Below are 24,026 nucleotides of genomic sequence, written 5' to 3'. Positions count from 1 at the left end.
GTTATGATGGCATGTCACTTCAGAAATTATCTTTGTTATCGTTTTACCCGCTCGGGACGAGCAGTAACTAAGCTTGGGGATGCCGATACGTCTCCGACGTATCGATAATTTCTTATGTTCCATGCCACATTATTGATGATATCTACATGTTTTATGCACACCTTATGTCATATTCGTGCATTTTCTCGGAACTAACCTATTAACAAGATGCCGAAGAGCCAGCTTGTCGTTTTCGCTGTTTTTGGTTTCGGAAATCCTAGTAACGAAATATTCTCGAATTGGACGAAATCAACGCCCGTGGTCCTATTTTGCCACGAAGCTTCCGAAGACCGAAGAGGAGTCGAAGTGGGGCCACGAGGCGCCGCCACACTAGGGCGGCGCGGCCCGTGCCCCGGCCGCGCCGACCTATGGTGTGGGGCCCTCATGTGGCCCCCGCGTTGCCCTTCCGCCTACTTAAAGCCTCCGTCGCGAAACCCCCGCATCGAGAGCCACGATACGGAAAACCTTCCGCAGACGCCGCCGCCGCCAATCCCATCTCGGGGGATTCTGGAGATCTCCTCCGGCACCCCGCCGGAGAGGGATTCATCTCCCGGAGGACTCTTCACCGCCATGGTCGCTCTCCGGAGTGATGAGTGAGTAGTTCACCCCCGGACTATGGGTCCATAGCAGTAGCTAGATGGTTGTCTTCTCCTCATTGTGCTTCATTGTTGGATCTTGTGAGCTGCCTAACATGATCAAGATCATCTATCCGTAATACTCTATGTTGTGTTTGTCTGGATCCGATGGATAGAGAATACTATGTTATGTTAATTATCAAGTTATTACCTATGTGTTGTTTATGATCTTGCATGCTCTCCGTTATTAGTAGTGGCTCGGCCAAGTTTTTGCTCTTAACTCCAAGAGGGAGTATTTATGCTCGATAGTGGGTTCATGCCTCCATTGATATCTCGGGACATGTGACGAAAGTTCTAAGGTTGTGGATGTGCTATTGCCACTAGGGATAAAACATTGATGCTATGTCTAAGGATGTAGTTGTTGATTACATTACGCACCATACTTAATGCAATTGTCTCGTTGCTTTGCAACTTAATACCGGAAGGGGTTCGGATGATAACCTCGAAGGTGGACTTTTTAGGCATAGATGCAGCTGGATGGCGGTCTATGTACTTTGTCGTAATGCCCAATTAAATCTCACTGTACTTATCATAACATGTATGTGCATTGTTATTCCCTCTCTATTTGTCAATTGCCCGACTGTAATTTGTTCACCCAACATGCTTTTATCTTATGGGAGAGACACCTCTAGTGAACTATGGACCCCGGTCCATTCTTTTATACTCGAAATACAAATCTGCTCGCAATACTTGTTCTTTACTCGTTTTCTCGCAAACAATCATCTTCCACACAATACGGTTAATCCTTTGTTACAGCAAGCCGGTGAGATTGACAACCTCACTGTTTCGTTGGGGCAAAGTACTTTGGTTGTGTTGTGCATGTTCCACGTTGGCGCCGGAATCTCTGGTGTTGCGCCGCACTACATCCCACCGCCATCAACCTTCAACGTGCTTCTTGGCTCCTCCTGGTTCGATAAACCTTGGTTTCTTTCTGAGGGAAAACTTGCTGCTGTGCGCATCATACCTTCCTCTTGGGGTTCCCAACGAACGTGTGAGTTACACGCCATCAGTGCCTCGCATCCCGTTCCGGCAGGTGCCTTTCTCTCAAGCGTTCCCCCAACGGGTTCCGGTATGCAGTGAGTCTCGTCGAATCAGCTTCATCGTAAGGTTCCGGTACCGCGGCCCTTGCCTGCCGGTACCTTGGTGGAAGTGTTTCCTCTTCGTACGCTGCCCTCGCAGCTCGATAATTTTGCCCGGTCTCGTGTCTACCGGCATGATTGTTTCCGGCATAGCCTCCTTTGGCGTAGCCTCGATCTGCCCCCTGGCTTTTTCTACCGGCATCATGTTGCCCGGCTTGTTGTTTTCCGGCAAGAACCGGATCGTACACAATCATCTGCTGCGCATTCATCGCTTTTTCTCTTCTTCTGTCCGGATGGGGGGACGATGCCTGCCCATGGGACTTGCTTCCGGCATTCTTTGTTGAACGCGCAGATTTTGAGGCCACAGCCTTGTTCAGCCTAGCGAGCTGCTCAGCGTTTTGCTGCTCGATGGTTTCAAGCAACTCTCTTACACGCTCTTGCTGTTTTGCCAAAGCGTCTCCGGAAAGCGAATCACACAGCTCTACTGCAGCCTTAGCAGCTTTTATGGTTTTATCCGGGCTACTATACTTTGGTTTCTCTACGATGCTCACAGATGCAGAAGTACTTTTGCCTAGCAAGAATCTCCTTACGCAAATCCTGATCTAGATTGCGAGCCTTAAGCCGGTTCTCCGGTATCCTAGCAGCATGAGCGCTAATAGAAGCAAAGCCATGGGCAGCGTTGTACTCACGTAGGGTTAGGTTCAGCTCGCGCTGCGCCCGGACGATGTCGGCGCCGTTCGCGAGCAGCTTCTGGCGTTGTGCCTCCAGCTCCGCCTGAGCCGCTGCCGGGTCGATGTCCTGCGCGATGGGCGTCGCCAGCACGTTCATCGCCGCTTGAAGGGGTGTTTCCGGTGGCGCGGAAGATGTTCCCGCAGCGCCTGCGTCACGCTCCAGCGGTGGTTTGGCCGCACGGGTCGATGCCGCGCGACCGACACCTTCGTCCACAGCCTCCTTGCCTGCGTCAACCGCACCAGCCATCATCACCTCGACGCTGCCGGCGGCGCAGCCAGCATAGAGCGACCTTGGCGGATCCGGCGCCACCAGCACCGGCGAGAGGCGCTGGCGCACAGGGACAGTGCCGAAGTAGACGCGGTGGCTGCCGAACTCGATGATGCGGTCGTTCTTGGGGAAGATGCCGCCGTTGGCGAAGCAGCCCGTGTTGTCGTAGATGAAGTCCATGGAGTAGATGCGCTGCACCAGCGCCGACACGGTCCGCTGGCCGGCGACGTCGAGGATGCCCACCCGAATGTGAACTCCAGCAAGCGCCACTTCATGCCCCACGGTGGGCCCAACTGTCGTCGTGGTGAACAGACAGATGCCATAGGATGGCTTAAGTTGGGGCCGAATGGACGCTAGAGGATTCGGGGGAGGGTTTGTGATTAGATGGGACGAACTTCCGGATGCTTTCCTCAAGAACTTAGCCAAGGCTAGAGGTAGAAGAAGAAAGACATAAGGAAGAACTCGCTCTAGATCTTCTTCTTCATTGATCTCAACAAGTTATAGGTTTCTGGATACAAGGACTCACATACGTGCCCGTGAAGAGGGCTCCCCCCTCTCCTTATATAGGGGAGAGGCTGGCTTACAGGGGAAGAAACCCTAATGGCATCTTTGACTAGACAAACTACTGGCTTCTTTCAACGTCATCCTCTTCTTTATCGTCAGGGCTTCGTTTAAAGCTACTTTGCTTAGCTCATCTTTGTCTTCTAGCTCTGGAGAGAATCTTTGACCAGCCCTGTCGACGTGCTACAGTGTACTTCTTACCGGTAGCCCGGTGTCTTCTCTATCCGGTTCCGGTATACCCCTCCTGGGGATACCGGCTTAGCTTCACTTAGCCAAACTCTTAACTTCATGCTCCGGTATAATCATTAAACCGGTATCTTAATGGCCTAAACCATCCGGTTTTGGCATGCCTTTGGCATACCGGGGGTCATCCCCCCAACATCCGGGCTGCAGAAAGGTGAACAGGAAAATATTCTCTCCTATCTCTTTGCACTCAATACCTTTCAGCGGACACCATATTGGACCCAGAGCACTCATGATCGCCTCAGGAATCGCCGGTTTGCTTGCCAGAATTTTGCCCACCGCCTGCTCTACCCTCGCCCCTCCCTTTAACAGCGAGCTCTGTCCAACCTTCACACCCTGACTCTCGGCATCCGACAACTTCAAACCTCTCATCAAACCCTCCATCTGATCCATCCTCCCTCTAAACTGTGGCACTCTCTTTCCTCGTCACTCTCTTTCCTCGTCTAGGTGAAGCGTTTTACGATCGTATGCCCTAGTACACACGAAAGGATTATGGTGGAGAATAAGTTTGGAAACCAGAACCTGTCAACGCATGGTCGCCGCAGGCCGCGATCGCCAAGCGAAAGGAGAGATGTTGGCAACGACAGGGACTACTGCCTTTGGACTCGTCGGAGACGGGGAAGACGGAGACGAAGATCTGATCGCCTCCCAAATCGCCTAACCGTTCGCCCGATAATCACGGAGCACGAACCGTCACACGTGGGACGGACCCGGTCACATTACTTTGTGAGAGGGAGAGAGAATATTAGCAGGGACATTATAACTGAGCCATCACCAGGGAGCTCTAGGATATCAAACGGGCCCAAACCTCTACCGTCATTCTGTCGCCAATTTGCCATCTGGCCGGACTACGACGGAATGTCTGGATACCCGGCAACGGGAGCACGTTGCGCCATGTGTACACAAAAAAACGAAGCAATAATGCACCACGTCGCTGCATTCTGCGATGTTCCTCGTCGTCGAGGCTGGACTGATCTTCTTCCTCCCTGCTGCTGGTCTCTATCAAATCAAACACTTCATCCCCAATCAAACATTTGGGAGGCTGATTGTCCGTTGTTCTTTTTCTCGCTCTTCATTAGCTCACACGTGGACGATGGTTGCCCTCTGCGTGCAGCACGGAATGGCCTCATGGAATAGGATTTGGGAAGATTTGCAGCCTGCGTTCTTGTCACCATGATTAGCCGTTCTAACAATGCTATTGCTTGTAATATTGCTCATTCCAGGAGAGAGATCAGTGTGTGCCGTGGTGGCGTGTTGTATGGTTCTGTATATTCCACTTAACTCGAGCGTGGTTGTAATTACTCTGCTGGTGTTTTCTTTACAATAATGCTCTTGTTTCTTTAGTGTATTGCCCTCTCGTATTCTCATCTCAAAACAAAAAAGGAAGGTACGGATTTACTATGTCTCGGTCGACTGATTTTTTTCTCTCTAAAATCTCGGTCACCCAAAATATTGCAACCATAGTTAAAAAATGCAACCGATTTTCATAGAAAAGTGCAAATTTAACTGAAACTTTTCTTTGAATTGTGGTTGCACTTTTCTTAGGTGACCAAGACTTAAGAACAGTTATGTGGAGTGAGACATAAACAGACCAAAAATATATGTCTCCTTTGCATGTGATTTTCTGAAACAACATGTTGATGGTGCCTTCCTGCCAATGAGCAAGTAACAAAATATTTACAATATTTTCTACCAGAAGGTATAAAAACAAAGTATTTACCATGTCAATTTATTAGCTAATCTTTGACTAAAAGGTGTAAAAGAAGAATCTTCGTAGTCTTTTACACACATATAACTATAAGCAGCTTACTATTGAATCATGCACCAACCGGTTTGACCCAAAATATCCTAACATATGGAGAAGTTGGACAATATATTCAACACTTACCGTCTAAGCCCTAGATATTGGATGTGCAATGTATGCCACAACTACATTTGTTATAATAGCTTTGGCCATATTTAAACTTCAGACCCCTACGTTCTGATACCATATTGAATTTCATATTTCCGCTAGTTCTCTCCGAAGCTCATACTAATGGGAAAATATGGGAAATGCATTATATTACTTGAACACTCACATGCGGCTCATGGTGAGACCTAAATGTGAAATGATATCAGTCTACTAATTTTTATTTAATTTTCGTCAACTCTGTCTTGAAGCTCGAGATATCTTTGCTCTGATACTGTTTATGAACTAATGTACTATGGTTGAATCAAGGGTCCAAACTAATGGAGGAGGGCGTTCACTCATCACTCCAAAAACATCACTTCCCACTGAAAGAATAATCTACCTTGATGAGACAAACATGACATGAATGGTGAATTAGGAAGAATGCAACCACCTTGACTAGGCATGTAAACTATTAGTGATTCTCTAGTTAAAGTCTCATGACAAAAAAAATCGGTAATTTGACGGGAATATATTGCTGCTTATGTTGTTTTGTTTCATACGATTAAATTAATATCCTAAAACTTTCTATATGAACTACTCTATCAACAATTTTAAAGAACTTATGCATACAAATTTGGGAATGAAATTATTAGACAAGACTTGAACCTAAGGTGTTACTATATTACGGTTCAATTAATTTACATTTGTACATCATAGGTGCATGATACGTTGCAAATGTATCTATAATTTTTGATGCTCCATGCTTATTTTACACCAATTTATATATATTTTGCTTACACTTTGTTGCACTTTTATACATTTTCGGTACTAATCTATTGACAAGATAACATAGTGTCAGTTTCCTGTTTTTTGCTGTTTTATATTTCAGAAAATTTGTACAGGAAATATTCTCGGAATTAGATGAAACAAAAACCGAAGTTCATATTTTACCGTAACGTAACGAAGACAAAGTCCGGAGGAGGGACGAAGAGGCGCCACAGGGCTGCCAGACCATGCCTTGGCGCGGCCCAAGCCCTAGCCACGCCAAGGGGTGGTGTGGGCCCCCCAGGCATCCACCGACCTCTCCCTTCTGCCTATTTATTCACGATCTCGGGAAAAACCTAAATACCCGAGCCTCCATCCACAAAAAGTTCCATCACGGCCGCCATCGCTGACCCTAGCTCGGGATGATTCTGGAGCTCTTCCCGGCACCCTACCGGAGAGGGAGATCATCACCGGATGCCTCTACATAGACATGCTCGCCTCCGAAGTGATGTGTGAGTAGTTCATCCCTGGACTACGGATCCACAACAGTAGCTAGATGGTTATGTTCTCCAATTTGTGCCTCATATTTAGATCTTGTGAGCTGCCTATCATGATCAAGATCATCTTTATGTAATGTTACATGTTGTGTTTGCTGGGATCCGATGAATATTGAATACTACATTGAGATTGATTATATACTTGTCATATATTATTCGTGATCTTGCATGCTCTCCGTTGCTAGTAGATACTCTGGCCAAGTAAATGCTTGTGACTCCAAGAGGGAGTATTTATGCTCGATAGTAGGTTAATGCCTCTAGTTTTCTGAAAGAGTGATAATAACTTTTAAGATTGTAGATGTGCTGTTGCTACTAGGGAGAAAGCAACAATGTTTTGTATAAGAATAATTATATTGTTTACTTTACACACATTGCTTAATGCGATAATCTATTGCTTGCAACTTAATACTGGAACGGGTTCAGATGATAACCGGAAGGTGAATTATTAGTCATAGACTTAGTTGGATTACGATCTATATATTATGTTGTAATGCCTAAACGAATCACATAGTAATCATCTTGTCATGTATGGTCTTTATTCTGTCAATTGCCCAGCTGTAATTTGTTCACCCATCATGTTATATATCTTTATGGAGAGACACCCCTAGTGAACTGTGGATCCCGGTCCTTTCTTTTACACTAATACAATCATCATGTTCTGTTTGTTTACTGCAAGCACTGTTCTCTTTAATTTCACTTCAAACAAACATCTCTTTTCATACTATACATTTAATCCTTTATGTTCAGCAAAATCAGTGAGATTGACAACCTCACTGTAAGTTGGGGCAAAGTATTTTGGTTGTGTTGTGTGCAGGTTCCACGTTGTTGCTGGCGCCGATAGTGCGTCCTACCACAAGTCAGCTAGCAACACCTTCAGAAGTCACGCGTTTCTCCTACTGGTCAATTAAACCTTGGTTTGTTACTGAGGAAAAATGTGCTACTGTGCTCATCATACCTTCCTCTTGAGGTTCCCCAACGGTGTGCTCTCTGCACTCATCAGTGCACATGGCTACAAGATTCTTATGCTATGTTCTACATAATATGATTATTTCTAGCTAGTATCGCATATTTATAGGGGTCATCCAACTTACTTCAAACATAGAAAGGAGAGGCTCTCCAAGGTAAAGTTACAATCAATATTTGGATATATAAGACCATGCTTCCATTTTTTGAATAATAAACATATTTTAAGTTTTGAAAATCTTATAAATAATACACATGCAACAAATTGATACAATTATATCCATATAAATTTTGGTGCAAGAACATGGCCATTTGCCATACTATGTAAAAACACAAGCTGAGTGTTTAAGACCCGTTTTGGCTCTAAGGTAGCCCCACGACTTTACCTATAACCTATAGGAGTTAGGATTATATCATGCAATAAATCTCTTATATGCACCATTGATGTTTTTATTTGTATTTTTGGCAACAAAGGGCAGATAGACCATTTTAACAAAAAAGTACCAATACAACATGTTCGATATTCCATTCCGTGGAGCCAGGTGGGAAGTGGTTGATCATTTCCCACGGTTGCTAAACAATACCTTGTGGGAATCCTCTACCCATGGGACACGAAGTTGTTTGGGACCACACATGAGTTGATGCACTTTCAACTCCACAAGCTCACTCACTCAATTGTCAACATCCTTGTTCATGAGTGTACCCATTCAGAAATCCGGTAGTTTACGGACAAAAAGATGCAACCTTTTAGTATTTAGACGTATATATGTTATTTATATCTTTGGCAATAAACACTACATACGACATTTTTACGAAGAAACAAAAACACAACATGTTCAACACAAGTAGCTTTCCGTTTGTTCTCGTGGATGGCATGCAGAATATGGCAGCACTAGCTAGGTTCTAGAACATATGATGTCATTGCACTATGTTATCTTATACTACCTTCGGTCAACTTTAATTGATGCAGGAGTGTGCCTATCAATACACAACGGTACTCTTCCCACCGCGTCGATTTTTTACTGACCGGAGGGAGTACTTGTAGGGATTAGCACATAAATGTTAAGAAATCAAAGTGGGATTTCAAAACCCATGATATCACTTGGCACATAGGTTGAGTCGAGCACCACCGCTGTTTGTACAACCATGGTGATGCCACAAATCAAGTGGTCCTCCGTTGATCCGTCCTGCCACGACTGTTGAGCAATGTCACGTGGGAATCCTCCATCCTCATGCGACACAAGCTTGTTTTAGGACCACACTAGCTGGCGCACTTTCACCTCCCCGACCTCACATGATTATTAATACCCCTTTTAGTCTTTTATAGGAGTGGAGAGATAAATAGTGGTGGTGATGAAAATGACGTGGATGTGACATGAAGTTGCAGGCTCACGGAGAGGGCCAAAGGAGAGACACATGAGGTAATGGAGCAATGTGAAGAAAGATAACATGTGCCATGTGACCGTGGCTTTGGTTGTTTGGAGGATGTTCTAGAAAATAGCCTCAGCGTGTCACGGTAACGTGGAGATTTAAACCAAAAATGTTAGTGCCATTTAGTTGAGGATGCCCGATTGAGATTCAAAACCACATTGATGTTTGATGATGGCTGAATGTTTTTGAACATTGCGCTGGTTGAACACTTCCTATTTAATTGCTATAACAAAAAAAGTTAAGGGCCTAATTTATTTAAAAGATATGTATATGTCTTTAGAGGTATTGAGACCAATATGACTTCTATGTTTGGGTGTTTTGATTTGTATAGTTGAATACCATACGATTTATTTTGTAAGGATTTATTTTCACTAATCTCAAAAAAATACTTTAGTCCACTCAATCGTCTTCTTTGGTAGGACCGGACAAAATTTATAACAAGTTAAATCCAATACAATTCGTGTGGACATTCTATCGGAATCATACATCTTTCTAATTTTGGTTTGTGAATCAAAATGCTCTACTCCCTCATTTCCGAATTAGACATCAGATTTATCTAGATTCGCAAATGTGAGACAAGTTACTGGGAGCAGTAAAAACGCCTGATCCCTTTTGGCTGTGTCTCTGCCCCATGGCCCCACCTACTTAACCCAAATCTCACTCTCCCACCGCAGCGCACCCATACCCATTCGGTAACGGAAGAGTGGAAAGCAAACAAACTATCACCAAACAAACCCCACCTCGCCGTCTCCGGCGATCGCCGCCGCCGCCGCGCTGCCTTTAACACCAGCCTTGGCCTTTCCCCATTTAGGACTCCCGTACTCTCATGCTTCCCACCCCATGGCCAACCACATTTCCCTCCCCCTCCGCCTGTCGCATCCACCATCTCCTCCTCCTCGCCCTCATCGCCGCCGCATCGGGGAACCCTAGCCCCCCCGGGGCTCACGATCGGGGGGACCAGGACGCGGACGCCTACTCGGTCCTCATGTTCCACGACTACACGCCGCCCCCGCCCCCAGCGCTGCCGCCGCCGCCGGCCGCGCCGGCGGCGACCTGCGCCGGCGACCTAGGCGGCGTGGGCGACCTCGACACCCGCTGCGTGGTCCCCGATTCCGTGCGCCTCGGAGGCGGCGGCATCTTCATCAGCGGGAATGGCAGCCTCCAGCTCCTCGACGGCGTCGCCGTCACATGCCAGATGCCAGGGTGCGTCGTCTCCGCCAATCTGTCACGCGACATCCGTTTCGGCCGGGGAGCCCGCATCGTGGCCGGGTGGGTGTCTCTCGCGGCCACCAACATCACTCTCGGCGACGACGCCGTCATCGACACCACTGCGCTTGCCGGCACCCCGCCCGATAAGACCAGCGGCGAACCCACCGGGACGTATGGGGATGGCGGTGGGCACGGTGGCCGTGGTGCCAGCTGCTATGTCAAGGAGGGGCAAGCTCAAGAGGACTCTTGGGGCGGCGATATATACGCCTGGGCTGAGCTTAAGACCCCGCATAGCTATGGGAGCAAAGGGGGGTCTACTAGCGTCGAGGAGGACTACGGTGGTGGCGGTGGCGGAGTAGTGTGGTTGTTTGCAGAGGAGGAGATCGTCATGAATGGAACAGTTCTTGCCGATGGCGGAGATGGTGGCACCGATGGAGGGGGCGGCTCTGGGGGAAGCATCTATCTTAAGGCTGCAATCATGTGAGTATTTTTGCAACCTATCTTAAGGCTGTGCAACCATGTGAGTATTTTTGCTACGGTTTTGGTGTACGCTTGCACATCATACATAGTGTGCATATCCGTCTGGTTTAGAGCAATTTAGAAAGTACTTCTGTTGAATGAAAGGTTGGCAACATAAGTCACTGGTAAAATATTCAATAATGAAGTGCATATGCAACGCGATTTCATCATCTCTACTTTATCGACAGTTTTTTCTATCCGCTTAGAATGTGAAGAGGGGGTGATATTTGGAGCATTTTAGATTTAATAATGGAATAGCAGTATATGGTCCTGCTATCACCCTCTTCTATAAGTACAGGGCTCATTATATCTACATTTCACAAATCTTATTTCTTAAACAGTATTAATTAATTAATTAATGGTGATGTAGAATTCAGTCTTACTCACATATGTTGGTTATATGCCACTGGTATTTCAGTTGACCGTCTCTAATACTTTGTTGGAACAGGCAAGGAGGTGGCAAAATAAGTGCCTGTGGAGGCAATGGTTTGTCTGGGGGAGGTGGAGGACGTGTTTCTATTGATGTTTTCAGTAGGCATGATGACACTCATTTTTTTGTTCATGGTAATTCACTACGGGCTTCCAGTATTTTTTTTTTCAATAATTTCATTGATGTTGTACCTGCTGGGTTACATGGAGTTGTTTTTCTTCATAATCTGCCATCTTCATGCCGTATGTGTTTTCGTGGTAGAGCTGAATTTAGTTTTCTGGCCTTTAAATATTATTTAGACTAAATGTCAACCGAGGTGCAAAGTGATGTTGATTGTAAAATAGATGCTACTTTGTTACAGGTTTGGAAAACCATTGCATAGGATTCAGTTTATTGTAACATTGAACTATTTTGGAACCTCTTACATTATTCAATAATGCAAACAACTAAGTATATTACTTTAAACTAGCCTCTGAAAGAAAATTTTACTTGGTTGCAAAGTTTTCCCAGGTTTCCGTCACCCTGAGTTCAGTGAACATAATTGCTTTCTTACCAAATATAGGTCACATACTTAGGGTTTAAACATCTGGAATCTTACTGATCAGAACCACAAGTTTCTGCCGGTAACCTGTTAGGGAGTGATGTTGGCGTTTTGGAAGAGTGGTAGCTTCAGTTACTGATATTGTTTAGCGAACCCTTCGAGAGAATGGCGAAGTGATATACTCCTCATTCTCATTTCTTCCACAAAGGCAGACTGTGAAGTGAACAAACATGATCTGTTCTAGGTTAGGTAGCAAACTTCATCGTGCTGGTCCAGAGTTTCTATCTTTTAGTTTGACAAAGTATTTTATGTTGGAATCTGTAGCTGAAATTTGATAGAAACCAAAGTAGCTGGTTAAATTTCCCAAATGAAAAGTTCATATTCACTTTTATCAATTCTTTCCTACCTTTTGTAAATATTCCAAGGTTATCATTCATTTTGAGAGGACTAGCTATCCATATTTGTATTAACTGTATGGTTAGTAGGTAGAAATGACCCAGTCTGTACAAGCTTATTCAAATATTTTAATGTTGGTGTTTGAATATTGTTACATTTACAGGTGGGAGGAGTTCAGGATGTTCGGAAAATGCAGGTGCAGCTGGAACACTATATGAAGAAGTACCTAAGAGTATTACTGTTAGCAATAATAACATGAGCACACAAACGGATACAGTTTTTTTAGACCCGCCAGACGAGCCACTCTGGACAAATGTTTTTATCAAGAATCATGCAAAAGTTTCTCTGCCCCTGCGCTGGAGTCGTCTTCAGGTCTGAGGCTTAAAACATTATCTTTTCTTTTTGAGCGAGAGCTTAAAACATATTCTTCATTGACAGTTTATTGAAATGATCTTGCCAATACCACAATATTTGTTTCTGTGACTTTTGTTGAGAGTAGTGACAAGGCACACACAAAGCACGTTCGACTAACATAAATTAAACATGGAAAAAAGTTCACATGACATAAGTATAGTTTCTTATCTTGAATATTAGGTAGTGGAAGAAGACTAGAAAACATGGACCTACAAGAACAAGAAATTTCTGAGCCGTTTGAAAATCACTGACAATGCGCTTCACTCGAAAGTAAGAACGTTGCACATGCGCATCTAAAATTTCAAGCACGAAAATCACCAATTTCCATGCATGCAAATTAACAATAGGGAGTAGTTAAAAGGCGATGCCTATAATTAGGAGGTAATAAGTATATTATTGATCAGAGGGGACTATTTTTTATCCACAACCATTGATGAAGAATAATGAAAATGAATTAAAGATTTCAGAAGGCTCAGACAAAAAATTATGACATCCTAACTCTTGCCTTTATATTGGTATGTATGAACTCGCACAACAACCATAAACTATTTTGTTTAACAGAGAGTCCTGTTTCCTGTCAGATAAGTGGACCACCATTATACTGGTGACTGGTGTCTTGTCTTGTGCTTTCTTCAACCAATAAATTATCTTATATACCTTTTTGTGGCTTTGTGGCTCATTTCTCTTAAGTAGTCGCAACTCCCTGCTATTAAGCTCGCTGCCTAAAATGTAATAGAATATAACTCTTATTTGCACTGATATGAAAAGGTTATGCAGGACCCCAAAAGCGTAGGCATATGAAAAATGCAGGAATAAAATAGGAATGCATGTGCAAAATAGAGGATTGATAACGCATGAATTTTGTGAACTTGCTTGGTTCACATGAATAGGAAAAACAAAGGAATCCTAATAAACACAGTCACATCAATGTCAAACCGCATGAACAAGTACTATTGTGTTATTAGTATGCCACTAGCGACTTAAGTCTCGTACTTGTGTGTACGAAGTCTAAAAAGAGGTCCAAATGGATTGTAAAATTCCTGTGTTTTCCCTTTGAAACAGAATCAAAAGAAATTGTCCTGCGCTTATCCTTTGCTCCATTCCTTACCAAACTGATGAACAATATCACCAAAGGAAAATCACTTTTCCTATGAACCAAAGAGTCCTTTTAGTGGAGTCATGTTTTCTCTCTCTAAAGTCTATTCTGTTCTATCGATTCAAGATGTTCTGAGAACCTTTTTATTTCCTTTCTTATTTTCAGGCTCAAGGACAAATTAGTCTTATATCTCGGTCCACTCTAACTTTTGGCCTGACACATTATCCGTATTCAGAATTTGAACTGCTGGCTGAGGAACTTCTTATGAGTGATTCCACAGTACAGGTATTTATCTCCTGTTGGTTTTCTGCTGGCTACCATATTTTTGGACATTTTAACCATTTACTTGGTGCATTTGCACTGTACTGTTGTTAATATTTTCAGGTCTTTGGTGCTCTGCGAATGTCTGTAAAGATGCTCCTTATGTGGAACTCTAGGATGGTTATTGATGGTGGCAGAGATTCAGGAGTTGCAACTTCTTTAGTGGAAGGTAGCAATTTGATAGTTTTGAGGGTATGTTATTGGCCTACCATCGTAAGGTGTACACCCCTTTAACCCGCCATTACCTTCTGTATGATAGTTTGTTCACATGCTTGTCAGGAATCATCAGTGATACAGTCTAATGCTAATCTTGGAATTCATGGTCAAGGCATTCTAAATCTATCTGGAAGTGGAGACATGATTGAGGCACAACGTCTTATTTTATCACTGTTCTACAACATAGTGGTACATCAAGTTCTTTCAGTTGTCTGTCTATTTGTCTAAAGTTTTCGCTATCTGATTGCGCTTGGCACAAATTTATGGGCTTAAGTTGTATCTAGAGGTCTAATAGTGTTTATTGTCCTTCATGTCATTATAATTTGGTGCATTGTAAAGTTTGTTGTTTGGGAGCTTGATCACCAGTTTGCATGTTCTATCCAATAGTATTATTCATTTCTCTTGGAACTGAAGAATCAGGATACTGAATATGATTGTTGGAACTTACTTCATGTGATGGATTATGTTACTTTCTGTAATCAAACTGAACATATTTTCCCGATTTTTTTAAACTATGAGTACACCATTTGAAGTACTCCTTTTCTTTTCTCTGGCTTGAATGGTGTACGTTGGCATAACCCGTTCAATTTCATGCTTCAGTTTGGCATCTAGATGCCTCTGATCTTTTGTTGTCATTCAAAGAGCGGAATATGCTAATGGATACTACTATTTTTAGGTTGGACCTGGAGCTGTTCTACGCGGCCCACTTACAAATACGAGCAGTGATAATGCGTAAATACTACCGCCTTTAGTTTTTGTGTTAAATATTTCTGTCTTTAGTTTTCGTCTTGAATACTTCTGTTATGCTATTTTCCTTAGTCATGGAGAGGTTCAAATGTTTAATGCGCTTTTGTGGCTACTCTAGGGCCCCAAAGCTGAATTGTGAAAATGAGAGTTGTCCTACAGAAATTTTTCATCCTCCTGAGGATTGCAATCTGAATTCTTCATTGTCCTTTACTCTACAGGTGCACTCTTAAATTTCTAAACATTCCACATGCAGTGTGGGTTCACACATTTCTTGTTTTCTAAATGACTTTAAATGTAATATATGTAATCCGTAGCGGAATATTTTATGCAGATATGCCGTGTTGAAGATATTGATGTTTCTGGCCTTGTGCAAGGAACTGTCATTAATTTCAATAGAGCGAGAAATGTCACCGTGCAGCAACGTGGGAGCATTAGTGCAACGGGATTAGGTACCAATTCACTGTTTCTTGTTTTGCCATTTAGTGTTCGTTGTCATTGTGGTGGCTTTTGAAAACTATCTGTTCCACCTTTGGATGCAACAGTTAGCTGAAACCATCTTTTTGGGATCCATAACAGAAAAAATATTGTAATTGGTAAAGAATCCCATAACTAGATTTATGTAGAGCAACATAGCACAACATTGCAACAGTAAATTTACCCTTAAGTCTAACTCTGCAGATAGCTTAACATCTTTTGTGATTTGTATGTTGTGTCACACCACATGTGTTTGCTCTAAGTTGTAATTGCTTGGTTGGAAATATCAGATGCAGATCTGATTGGCAATTCATTTATCTTGTAACATGATATCGTTGAATTGCCATGGAAGTGTGCATCCTGTATGTTATATTGCATTATATTTTCTTGTATTTGTTGAAGGACATGATCACTATGTTTCTTTTTTGATTGTTAATTTCTTTCTTTTGTGTTCTAGGAATCTTAAGGACATGGTGCTGTTATGATCATTATCTTGCATATTTTCCATGCAGTTGTAGCTGCAAAACCTTTTTGCCAAACCTTGCTGCAACTGCGTGAGATGGCTTTTAAAGCCTTTTTCACAACAAACATACCTATGAAGTTTTGAATTATGTATTGCTTCAATATGTTTAATTTTTTATGCATAATATAGTAGTTAGAGGCTCTTTTGATGTCCTTTTTTTTGTCACACTTCTGCCAACTTATGTATTATTTTACATATTTTTTTATGATGGCAGGTTGCCGAGGTGGAATTGGACGAGGAGGAATGTTAAGCAGTGGCCTTAGTGGCGGGGGTGGGCATGGTGGTAAAGGGGGAGATGGTTTTTACAGTGGCAGTCATGCAGGAGGTGGAGCTGCATATGGTAGTGCTGATTTACCTTGTGAACTTGGCAGTGGAAGTGGTAATGTCAGTACGACATCTTCAACGGCTGGTGGTGGTATAATAGGTAACAGTTATGGGGTGCATGAACAACTACCATCCTTTATTTGGTCATTTTTGTTCTTAACAGCACTGACCTTTGGTGCTTTTTCATTTCCACATTTCAGTGATGGGGTCTTTGGAGCAATCTCTGCCTATTCTCTCCGTATCTGGTTCAGTGGAGGCAAATGGTGGTAGTTTCACTGGCATGGCAACTAATGCTTCAAATGGAGGACCTGGTGGTGGTTCTGGGGGCACAATTCTTCTATTTGTGAGGACTTTATCCCTAGAGAAGAACTCTGTACTTTCTAGTGTTGGTGGGGTTGGAAGCAATTGTAGCGGTGGAGGTGGAGGTGGTCGCATTCACTTCCACTGGTCCGACATTCCCACTGGAGATGACTATGTTCCTTTTGCAACTGTTAAGGGATCAATACTTGCAAGGTGTGTCCTGAAATCTGATGCTTTCTCTGTTTGGCTTTGCCCTTTTGTTCTATCTGCTAGCTGTTCAGTAAGTAGCAGGTTGTTTTACACTGGCATTGCATCTGTATTGTTACTTATTTGTTCAGTTTGTGATGGTGCTCCAGAATAATATATATAGTTTTACAGTTCCTTAATTTGACTCTGGAGTCGTTTAAAGGATTTTTTATCGCCTTATAAAACAAGTTTTTTGTGTACCTTGTGTATTTTTAAACTTACTACTGGTGTTACACTTTTTTCTTCTTCTTTTGTTCGTGTTCCCTTTAGCTTGTCAGGGTTCAATGATTTTCTAGTCTGTACTCCCATCTTTTTGTAGCTGTTGAACAACTGAAGATGTCTTAGATGCACAGAACATTCTCAAACCTGTACACTGACTCTGTGTTGTTATGACAGAGGAGGAGTTGTTGAAGGCCAAGGTTTTCCTGGTGAGAATGGCACTGTTACAGGAAAAGATTGTCCGGCAGGTCTTTATGGTACATTTTGCAAGGTAAGCATATGAACGTGGAACATGTCAAGTGCACTCCTTTGTGCCGTAATTTCTTGAGCTGTGAACGGTTCATTGCCCTTTGTAGATTTTTTGGCCTGCTATGAATTTGTGAGGCACATAATGCCTTTTCTGTTAGAACAATTCGCTGCATTGCTACACCGAGAATTTTGTTGCTTACCGTGTTTCTGTGTTTACATTAGATAAACATACCATTGTAACATAGAAGTGTGCTAGAGTCATACCTTGTATTTGTTTGCGCAATTAGCAGTAACTGGCTTTACTACTTAACATTGTTGCAATGATTTCTGTGGCGAAATGCAGGAGTGTCCTTCAGGAACATACAAGAACATTACTGGGTCTTCTAAGTCCTTGTGTTCTCCATGCCCTACAAATGAGCTCCCTCATCGGGCTGTATACATTAATATCCGAGGTAGTTCTTGCTGTATTTATTTCTCTGTGAGAAATATGTATCTGAAAAGTGCAGATCGAGCAAATTCAATAGCCTGAACATCCTACATGTGGTGTTTTATATATAAATAACCTTGTGGGATTTATTCTATGTGCTGTTGTTCATGAATTCCTATGTCTACTGGTCTTGTTTGCTAAAGAGCCTATGGGGGTTAGATGCAGCCACCTTTATTCTGATAGCCCCTGAGTGATTTGCTTTTAGCTCATTGCGTTATGTTTTAAAATACAACCTAGACTGGATTACAAGTTTTTCTCTTTATTCTTTTGGCTCGCCAGCGAGTTTCTCTCTATATATTTTCTAGTTTCAGAATTTTTGTGCTCACCATGTAATAATTTTGTTAGTTTACTTCAACATTCTAATCCTGGGTAACCTTTTGACAGGAGGTGTTGCTGAAACCCCATGCCCGTACAAATGTGTGTCAGATAGATATCGAATGCCTCACTGCTTTACTGCTCTCGAAGAGCTGATATACACTTTTGGTGGACCTTGGTTGTTTGGCCTGCTTCTCTCAGGCCTTCTAGTTTTATTAGCTCTTGTTTTGAGTATTGCTCGAATGAAGTTTGTTGGCACTGATGAGTTTCCTGGACCAGCACCAACTCAACATGGCTCCCAAATTGATCACTCTTTTCCTTTCCTTGAATCACTGAATGAGGTAGTGGAATACATTGTTGTCCTGGCTCATTACATTAAGCTGTGGTGTATCATTCTGGGTGTTGATTGAAATTTCTGCTAATGTGACAGGTATTGGAAACCAACAGGGCCGAAGAATCTCACTGCCATGTGCACAGGATGTTTTTCATGGGTCCAAACACCTTCAGTGAACCTTGGCATCTTCCGCACACTCCGCCGGAGCAGATTACAGAGATTGTGTAATGCCCATGCTCAAATTACATTTGTGCAAATTTTCCTTCAATCTTTTTGGGTAGTATTGTTATTTTTTTCCCAGCTGTTATTTGTTTGCTTCTTTGCCTCAAATATATCTAGCCTTTGGTTGTTTTCTGGAAACATAAAATTGAATATTGACTCTTTTTATGCGCTGTTCTTCAATTGTCAGATATGAGGATGCATTTAATAAGTTTGTCGATGAGATCAATGCTCTGGCAGCTTATCAGTGGTGGGAAGGATCAATTTGTAGTATCCTGTGTATACTTTCCTACCCCTTGGCATGGTCCTGGCAACAGTGGCGCAGAAGGAAAAAGTTACAAAGACTACGTGAGTTTGTTCGATCTGAATATGATCATTCATGCTTACGGTCCTGCCGTTCACGTGCACTTTATGAAGGGCTGAAGGTATGTGTTTTCCAATACCAAATGTTTAATATGAGCTTGTACTTTTGTCAAGAACTTGAGTATGCTTGGAGTTATGCTGTTTGGTATCACTTTCTTAGAGGAAACCAATGCCTTCTAAGGGTCGTCTGCATGCTGTAAGCTTCTTATTCCATCTTTCAAGTGTGTACAAGCATAGTAACTAGATGCATCCAGGGTAACTAGAAAGATTTTAGGTACATATTAAAAGTTGAAGCCATTGATTTGCAAGTGTGGCAATGACGCAATGTTTGACTGCATTATCTGCAACTATAGCAGTACAAGTGCGTAGGCTGCACTTACAATTACGAAAGTTTATATAAATGACAGTGTTATATTGGGCTGAGGATGGTCTCTGCTTTCCAATTTATAGGTGGCAGCTACTCCAGATTTAATGCTAGGTTATTTGGATTTTTTCCTTGGTGGTGATGAGAAGAGGCCCGATCTCCCTGCTAGTCTTCATCAAAGGTTTCCATTGTCCTTGATTTTTGGCGGTGATGGAAGCTATATGGCTCCATTTTCACTTCACAGTGATAGTGTGGTCACAAGTCTTATTAGCCAGGTTGATCTGAAACATTTCATGCTGTGCTGAATCGCTGTACTTAATGTCTTATTGATTTAAGCTGATAAATATCAATTATAGGCTGTACAATCATCAATATGGCACCGTCTAGTTGCTGGAATGAATGCCCAATTGCGTTTGGTTCGCCGTGGAAATTTGAAAGCAACATTTCTTCCTGTGCTCAAATGGCTTGACACTCATGCAAATCCTGCCTTGAACACATACTGTGTACGTGTTGACCTTGCATGGTTTCAAGTTACTGCATTAGGGTACTGTCAATATGGTCTTGTTATTCATTCTCTGGGGGTAGAAGCAGTGGTTTCTGAACTTCAAGGTGGCTCTGGAGTAAAATTTGATCAACCTTCACAGTGAGTTATTTGTACTACCTCTAAGAATTCTCCAATCTCCTCTCTTATCACAATTTATCTCTAACGAAACCTAGTATGTCGAACAGAAACCACAATGTAAATGCCGACTCTCAACTAGGCCACTCGAGGAGCAATGATGCTTATATGTGTAAAGGAATAACCGGCGGGGTTCTCTACAGTGACAACTTAATGGTGCTTAAAGACAGGAGTGATTTGTTTTATCCTCTGTCTCTTCTCTTGCACAATACTAAACCAGTTGGACATCAGGTGACTTGTTTTTCACAGCGGTCTAACATCATTTTCAATCCATAGTGTGCGTGTGAGGGTTTACAGTATCTTGCACTCATCATGGTTCTCTTGCTTTCTTAACTGCAGGATCTTGTTGGTTTGGTCATTTCAATATTGCTTCTTGCAGATTTTAGCTTAGTATTACTAACGTCTCTCCAGCTATATTCTTACTCCATGGTTGATCTTTTGTTAGTCTTGTTTGTTCTTCCTCTTGGGATACTGGCACCATTTCCTGCTGGGATAAATGCTCTCTTTAGTCATGGCCCACGTCGCTCAGCAGGCCTTTCTCGGGTGTATGCGTTGTGGAACATTACATCACTGGTTAATGTTGTAAGTGCTCTACTTTATATGTATTTCGCCATTTATTTTGAATGTTCTAAATCTTGTGGAATATATAAACATTATCACTGCTTTCTGCATGAATTTCACATTGCTTTATCGTGTTCGATATCATCATAGAGTTTTTGCACATGCACATATCTGTTAGAGATGTATATACATATATTAGATGTGTAGTGTTACCGTTGTATTAGGTGTTACACTCCGCGTATATATAGCAGCCTGTGGTTTCATAACACAAGTTGCGTATTTCCTCACAATATTCACACACTTCCACAAGCATATAACATTGGCATATAACATTGCTTGTAGCCTATTTATCGAATAACTAGGCAATGGTGTTCGTAGTGGTTTGTCTGGATGGCATGTGGGATCAGATTTCGTGCCATTTGAATATTTGCTCATGACAACAGTAGCTATATTGTCTATCCCTGCGTTTGTTGTATCCTTTATAAGCAAGAACGCATGATCGCCTCACGACTATATACTGTCATTATCATGTTTTACTGCCTGCTGAATAATAGCAAGTTCAGCTATACCATCATTAATTCATAATCATATTTTTATACTACCTGCTATTCTAATACAAGGTTCAGTACTTGAGTCTTTGTAACCTATCTGCTCTTGGCTTAGGTCGTGGCCTTTCTATGTGGATTTATGCATTATAAGTCGTCAACGAAAAAACACCCAAGCATGCAGCCTTGGAGTTTGGGCGGGTAAACATCTTTTGCTGTCTCTGCAAAGAAGAGTTACTGAATGCCATGGGTCTGCCATATCTTTTACCTAACAAACTCCGACTTGAAATGTTTTCAGGGATGAAACTAGCTGGTGGTTATTCCCAGTTGGGCTTGTGTTGTGTAAATGCATCCAAGCAAGGCTCGTCGATTGGCACGTCTCGATTCTAGAGATCCAGGATCGCGCGGTATACAGCAAGGACCCAGCTATATTCTGGCAGTGATGCAATTTGGATCGCTGAAATGCTCATGGGAGCTCTTCCGCAACTTGAGTTTTTGGGAGTTGATAAAAGGAAGGCTAGAAAGTTTAGTCCGTTCTTTGTCGACCCGAAAGAGAGCAAGCAACTAGAATGCATGGTTATAGTCCACCGTTAATCAATCTTGTGCAGTCATAAATTTTCCCCCTTGTAGATAAAAGAAGGTTTAACTGATCCATTCGTTGTAGGATTTAGACATCATATAGGCTTACAAATTTACATGAGCTAATAACCGGTAGATAGAGGTAGCAGGACTTTTTTAGCTCTTAATTTATTCTCAATCTCCTGCCTTGATATTGAGGTGGGTAAGGGCAAAGCATCAAGTATGAAACCACCTCTGTGTTGATGAACACAAAAAGCTACCCCGTTTCATAATTCTTATTGTGACTGTAGTTCAAATTTGAACTAAAACCATGACAAGAATTATGGAAGGAGTAGCATTTGTTTAGTTTAGCATCTAGCTAGACGGGCCATGGTGGGCGGTTCGAGGCCTCGGTGTGTTTCACATTGGTAGTGTTATTATGCAGATTTAATATGTTGGGAGGAGCATCGGAGCAAGGGGCTCCCTGAGATGTAGCTTTCGCGTGAACTCCGTCTTCAAGCATTACCTTCCAGAATCTGAAAAAAGAGAGAGCATATTATCACCTTCTATCGTCTAATATGCATGATTCATATCATGAAGGTTTTGAAATAGCTGATTGTGCCTGCCGCACGATTTCCATCGTCTAATACTAACTAGTGGTTCTACAACAACCTTTGACCGTGTTAAATTAGTTGAGAGAAAAACCGGACAGTTCACTTACCGGGCCGCATATTATTAATCATAACATGTTGCTTAGAATATGCTAGCAAATTCTGAAACCACGGGGGTCGTGCTCCTCGTGTCAGGATAAGCAACCGCTCGCTCCGACAAACAGAATGCGCGTCGTTGGCAGCTCGATCTGTATGTTAGAGACTTTGGAAGTCAGAACATAAGAAAGCATCCTCTCCAACAAATAAAAGTGGCCTTGTTGGCGGCACGACACGAGCTTCGCGTAGCGTGACGGAACCACGAACGATCCGTGAAAAGCCCACGACGCTCCACGTTTCAGCCACCAATCAATTGAATCTCATCCAGCCATCCTTCCCTCCGAAGAAGTTAGTTCCAAGTTGTATAACCTTTTCGTCTCCGTAGGCGATTAGGGTTTTGACTCTCGCCGGCGATCTGACGGCGGAAGGCAGCAAACGACCTTTCTCCTCTCCTCCGCGTTTCTCTTTCGATCTGCAACCCGCTCGGGCTGACCAAGGGGACGTCCTTGTACGTCTACCCGGCCTTGGCGGTGCAGGGAGTAGGGGGCCGAGGAGGGGTTAGGGTTTGGCTTCTGGAAGGTTCGGGCTATGGCGGCAAAGATCCCTCGGGAGGGCGGATCATCGGAGGCTAGGACTCCGACGACTTTGCAGGACCTGATGAAGAATCTGGTGTTGAAAGATGAGGAACTAGATGATGTGATTCTCCCCAAGGAGGATTTTGTTAACCTGCAGGAAGGGGCGAGATGGATGGCTGTGGTCAAAGTGCATACAACGAAACACTTTGGAAACCAACCATTCTTCCAGAGGATGGATGCAGCGTGGGGTTTTGCCAAGAAGTGGTCTATTAGACCTGTGGAGGATAATCTGTTTGTCCTTCAAGTCTCATGCCTTGGAGATTGGAATAGGGCAATGGAGGAAGGTCCCTGGATTTTCAGACAGCAAGGGGTTATGCTGGAACCTTACGATGGGATAGCGGATCCTAAGTCGATCACACTGAACCGCATCTATGCATGGGCCCAAGTGCGAGGTGTTCCGCCACTGTTTCGGAAGGAATCTCTGGTCCGAGACATGGCAGCGCGGATTGGAGAGGTGAAAAGCATTGATCTGTATGCACTTGGAGCGAGCGGCACTAGCTTCGTTCGTGTTCGAGTGAGGTTGGATGTCAACAAACCACTGACTAGATTTGTTGGACTACATCCTGAGGGCAGCGAGAGGCTGCACTTCCAGGTCATGTACGAGAAGATCCCAAAGTTCTGTGAGGTCTGTGGGCTGTTTGGCCATGGAGAAATGGAGTGTGGAGATGGAGTCCACGAGGATGTTGCCAGGCAATATGGGGACTGGATGCTAGCTTCTATGGAGGACTGGCACCCCCAAACATCTGGTGTGAAAATTAGAGTACCTGCACCAGAAGGGAACCGAGGTGGGCGCGGAGGTGGGCGAGGAAGAGGAAGAACATCAGAATCACGCAAGCGCCCACAAGGAGAGGCAGTCTCTGACGCGAACAAGA

General features: G+C 43.3%; 1 protein-coding gene across 2 annotated transcripts; it reads left to right on the top strand.

Annotated features, from left to right (window-relative positions):
* The first annotated feature begins 10,343 nt into the window (after positions 1 to 10,343).
* Positions 10,344 to 22,064, top strand: LOC124649080. Of its 2 annotated transcripts, none has more exons than XM_047188757.1 (22): positions 10,344 to 10,852; positions 11,340 to 11,455; positions 12,422 to 12,630; positions 13,934 to 14,053; positions 14,153 to 14,258; positions 14,379 to 14,494; positions 14,982 to 15,037; positions 15,171 to 15,270; positions 15,384 to 15,501; positions 16,264 to 16,473; positions 16,574 to 16,886; positions 17,316 to 17,409; positions 17,731 to 17,839; positions 18,259 to 18,530; positions 18,620 to 18,747; positions 18,933 to 19,167; positions 19,556 to 19,744; positions 19,826 to 20,112; positions 20,199 to 20,379; positions 20,488 to 20,730; positions 21,373 to 21,455; positions 21,553 to 22,064. In XM_047188757.1, exons 1-22 carry the CDS (start codon positions 10,359 to 10,361, stop codon positions 21,695 to 21,697), a joined length of 3,924 nt encoding a protein of 1,307 aa, XP_047044713.1. In that variant the 5' UTR covers positions 10,344 to 10,358; the 3' UTR covers positions 21,698 to 22,064. The 2 variants fall into 2 exon arrangements, with proteins under 2 accessions (XP_047044713.1, XP_047044712.1); XM_047188756.1 differs by having other exon boundaries at positions 14,349 to 14,494.
* Positions 22,065 to 24,026: the final 1,962 nt, after the last annotated feature.

This window comes from Lolium rigidum, chromosome 4 (genome assembly GCF_022539505.1).
Source record: "Lolium rigidum isolate FL_2022 chromosome 4, APGP_CSIRO_Lrig_0.1, whole genome shotgun sequence".
Classification (NCBI taxonomy): domain Eukaryota; kingdom Viridiplantae; phylum Streptophyta; class Magnoliopsida; order Poales; family Poaceae; genus Lolium; species Lolium rigidum.
The sequence above is the reverse complement of the archived record's forward strand: the minus strand, read 5'-3'. Positions and strand labels throughout refer to the sequence as shown.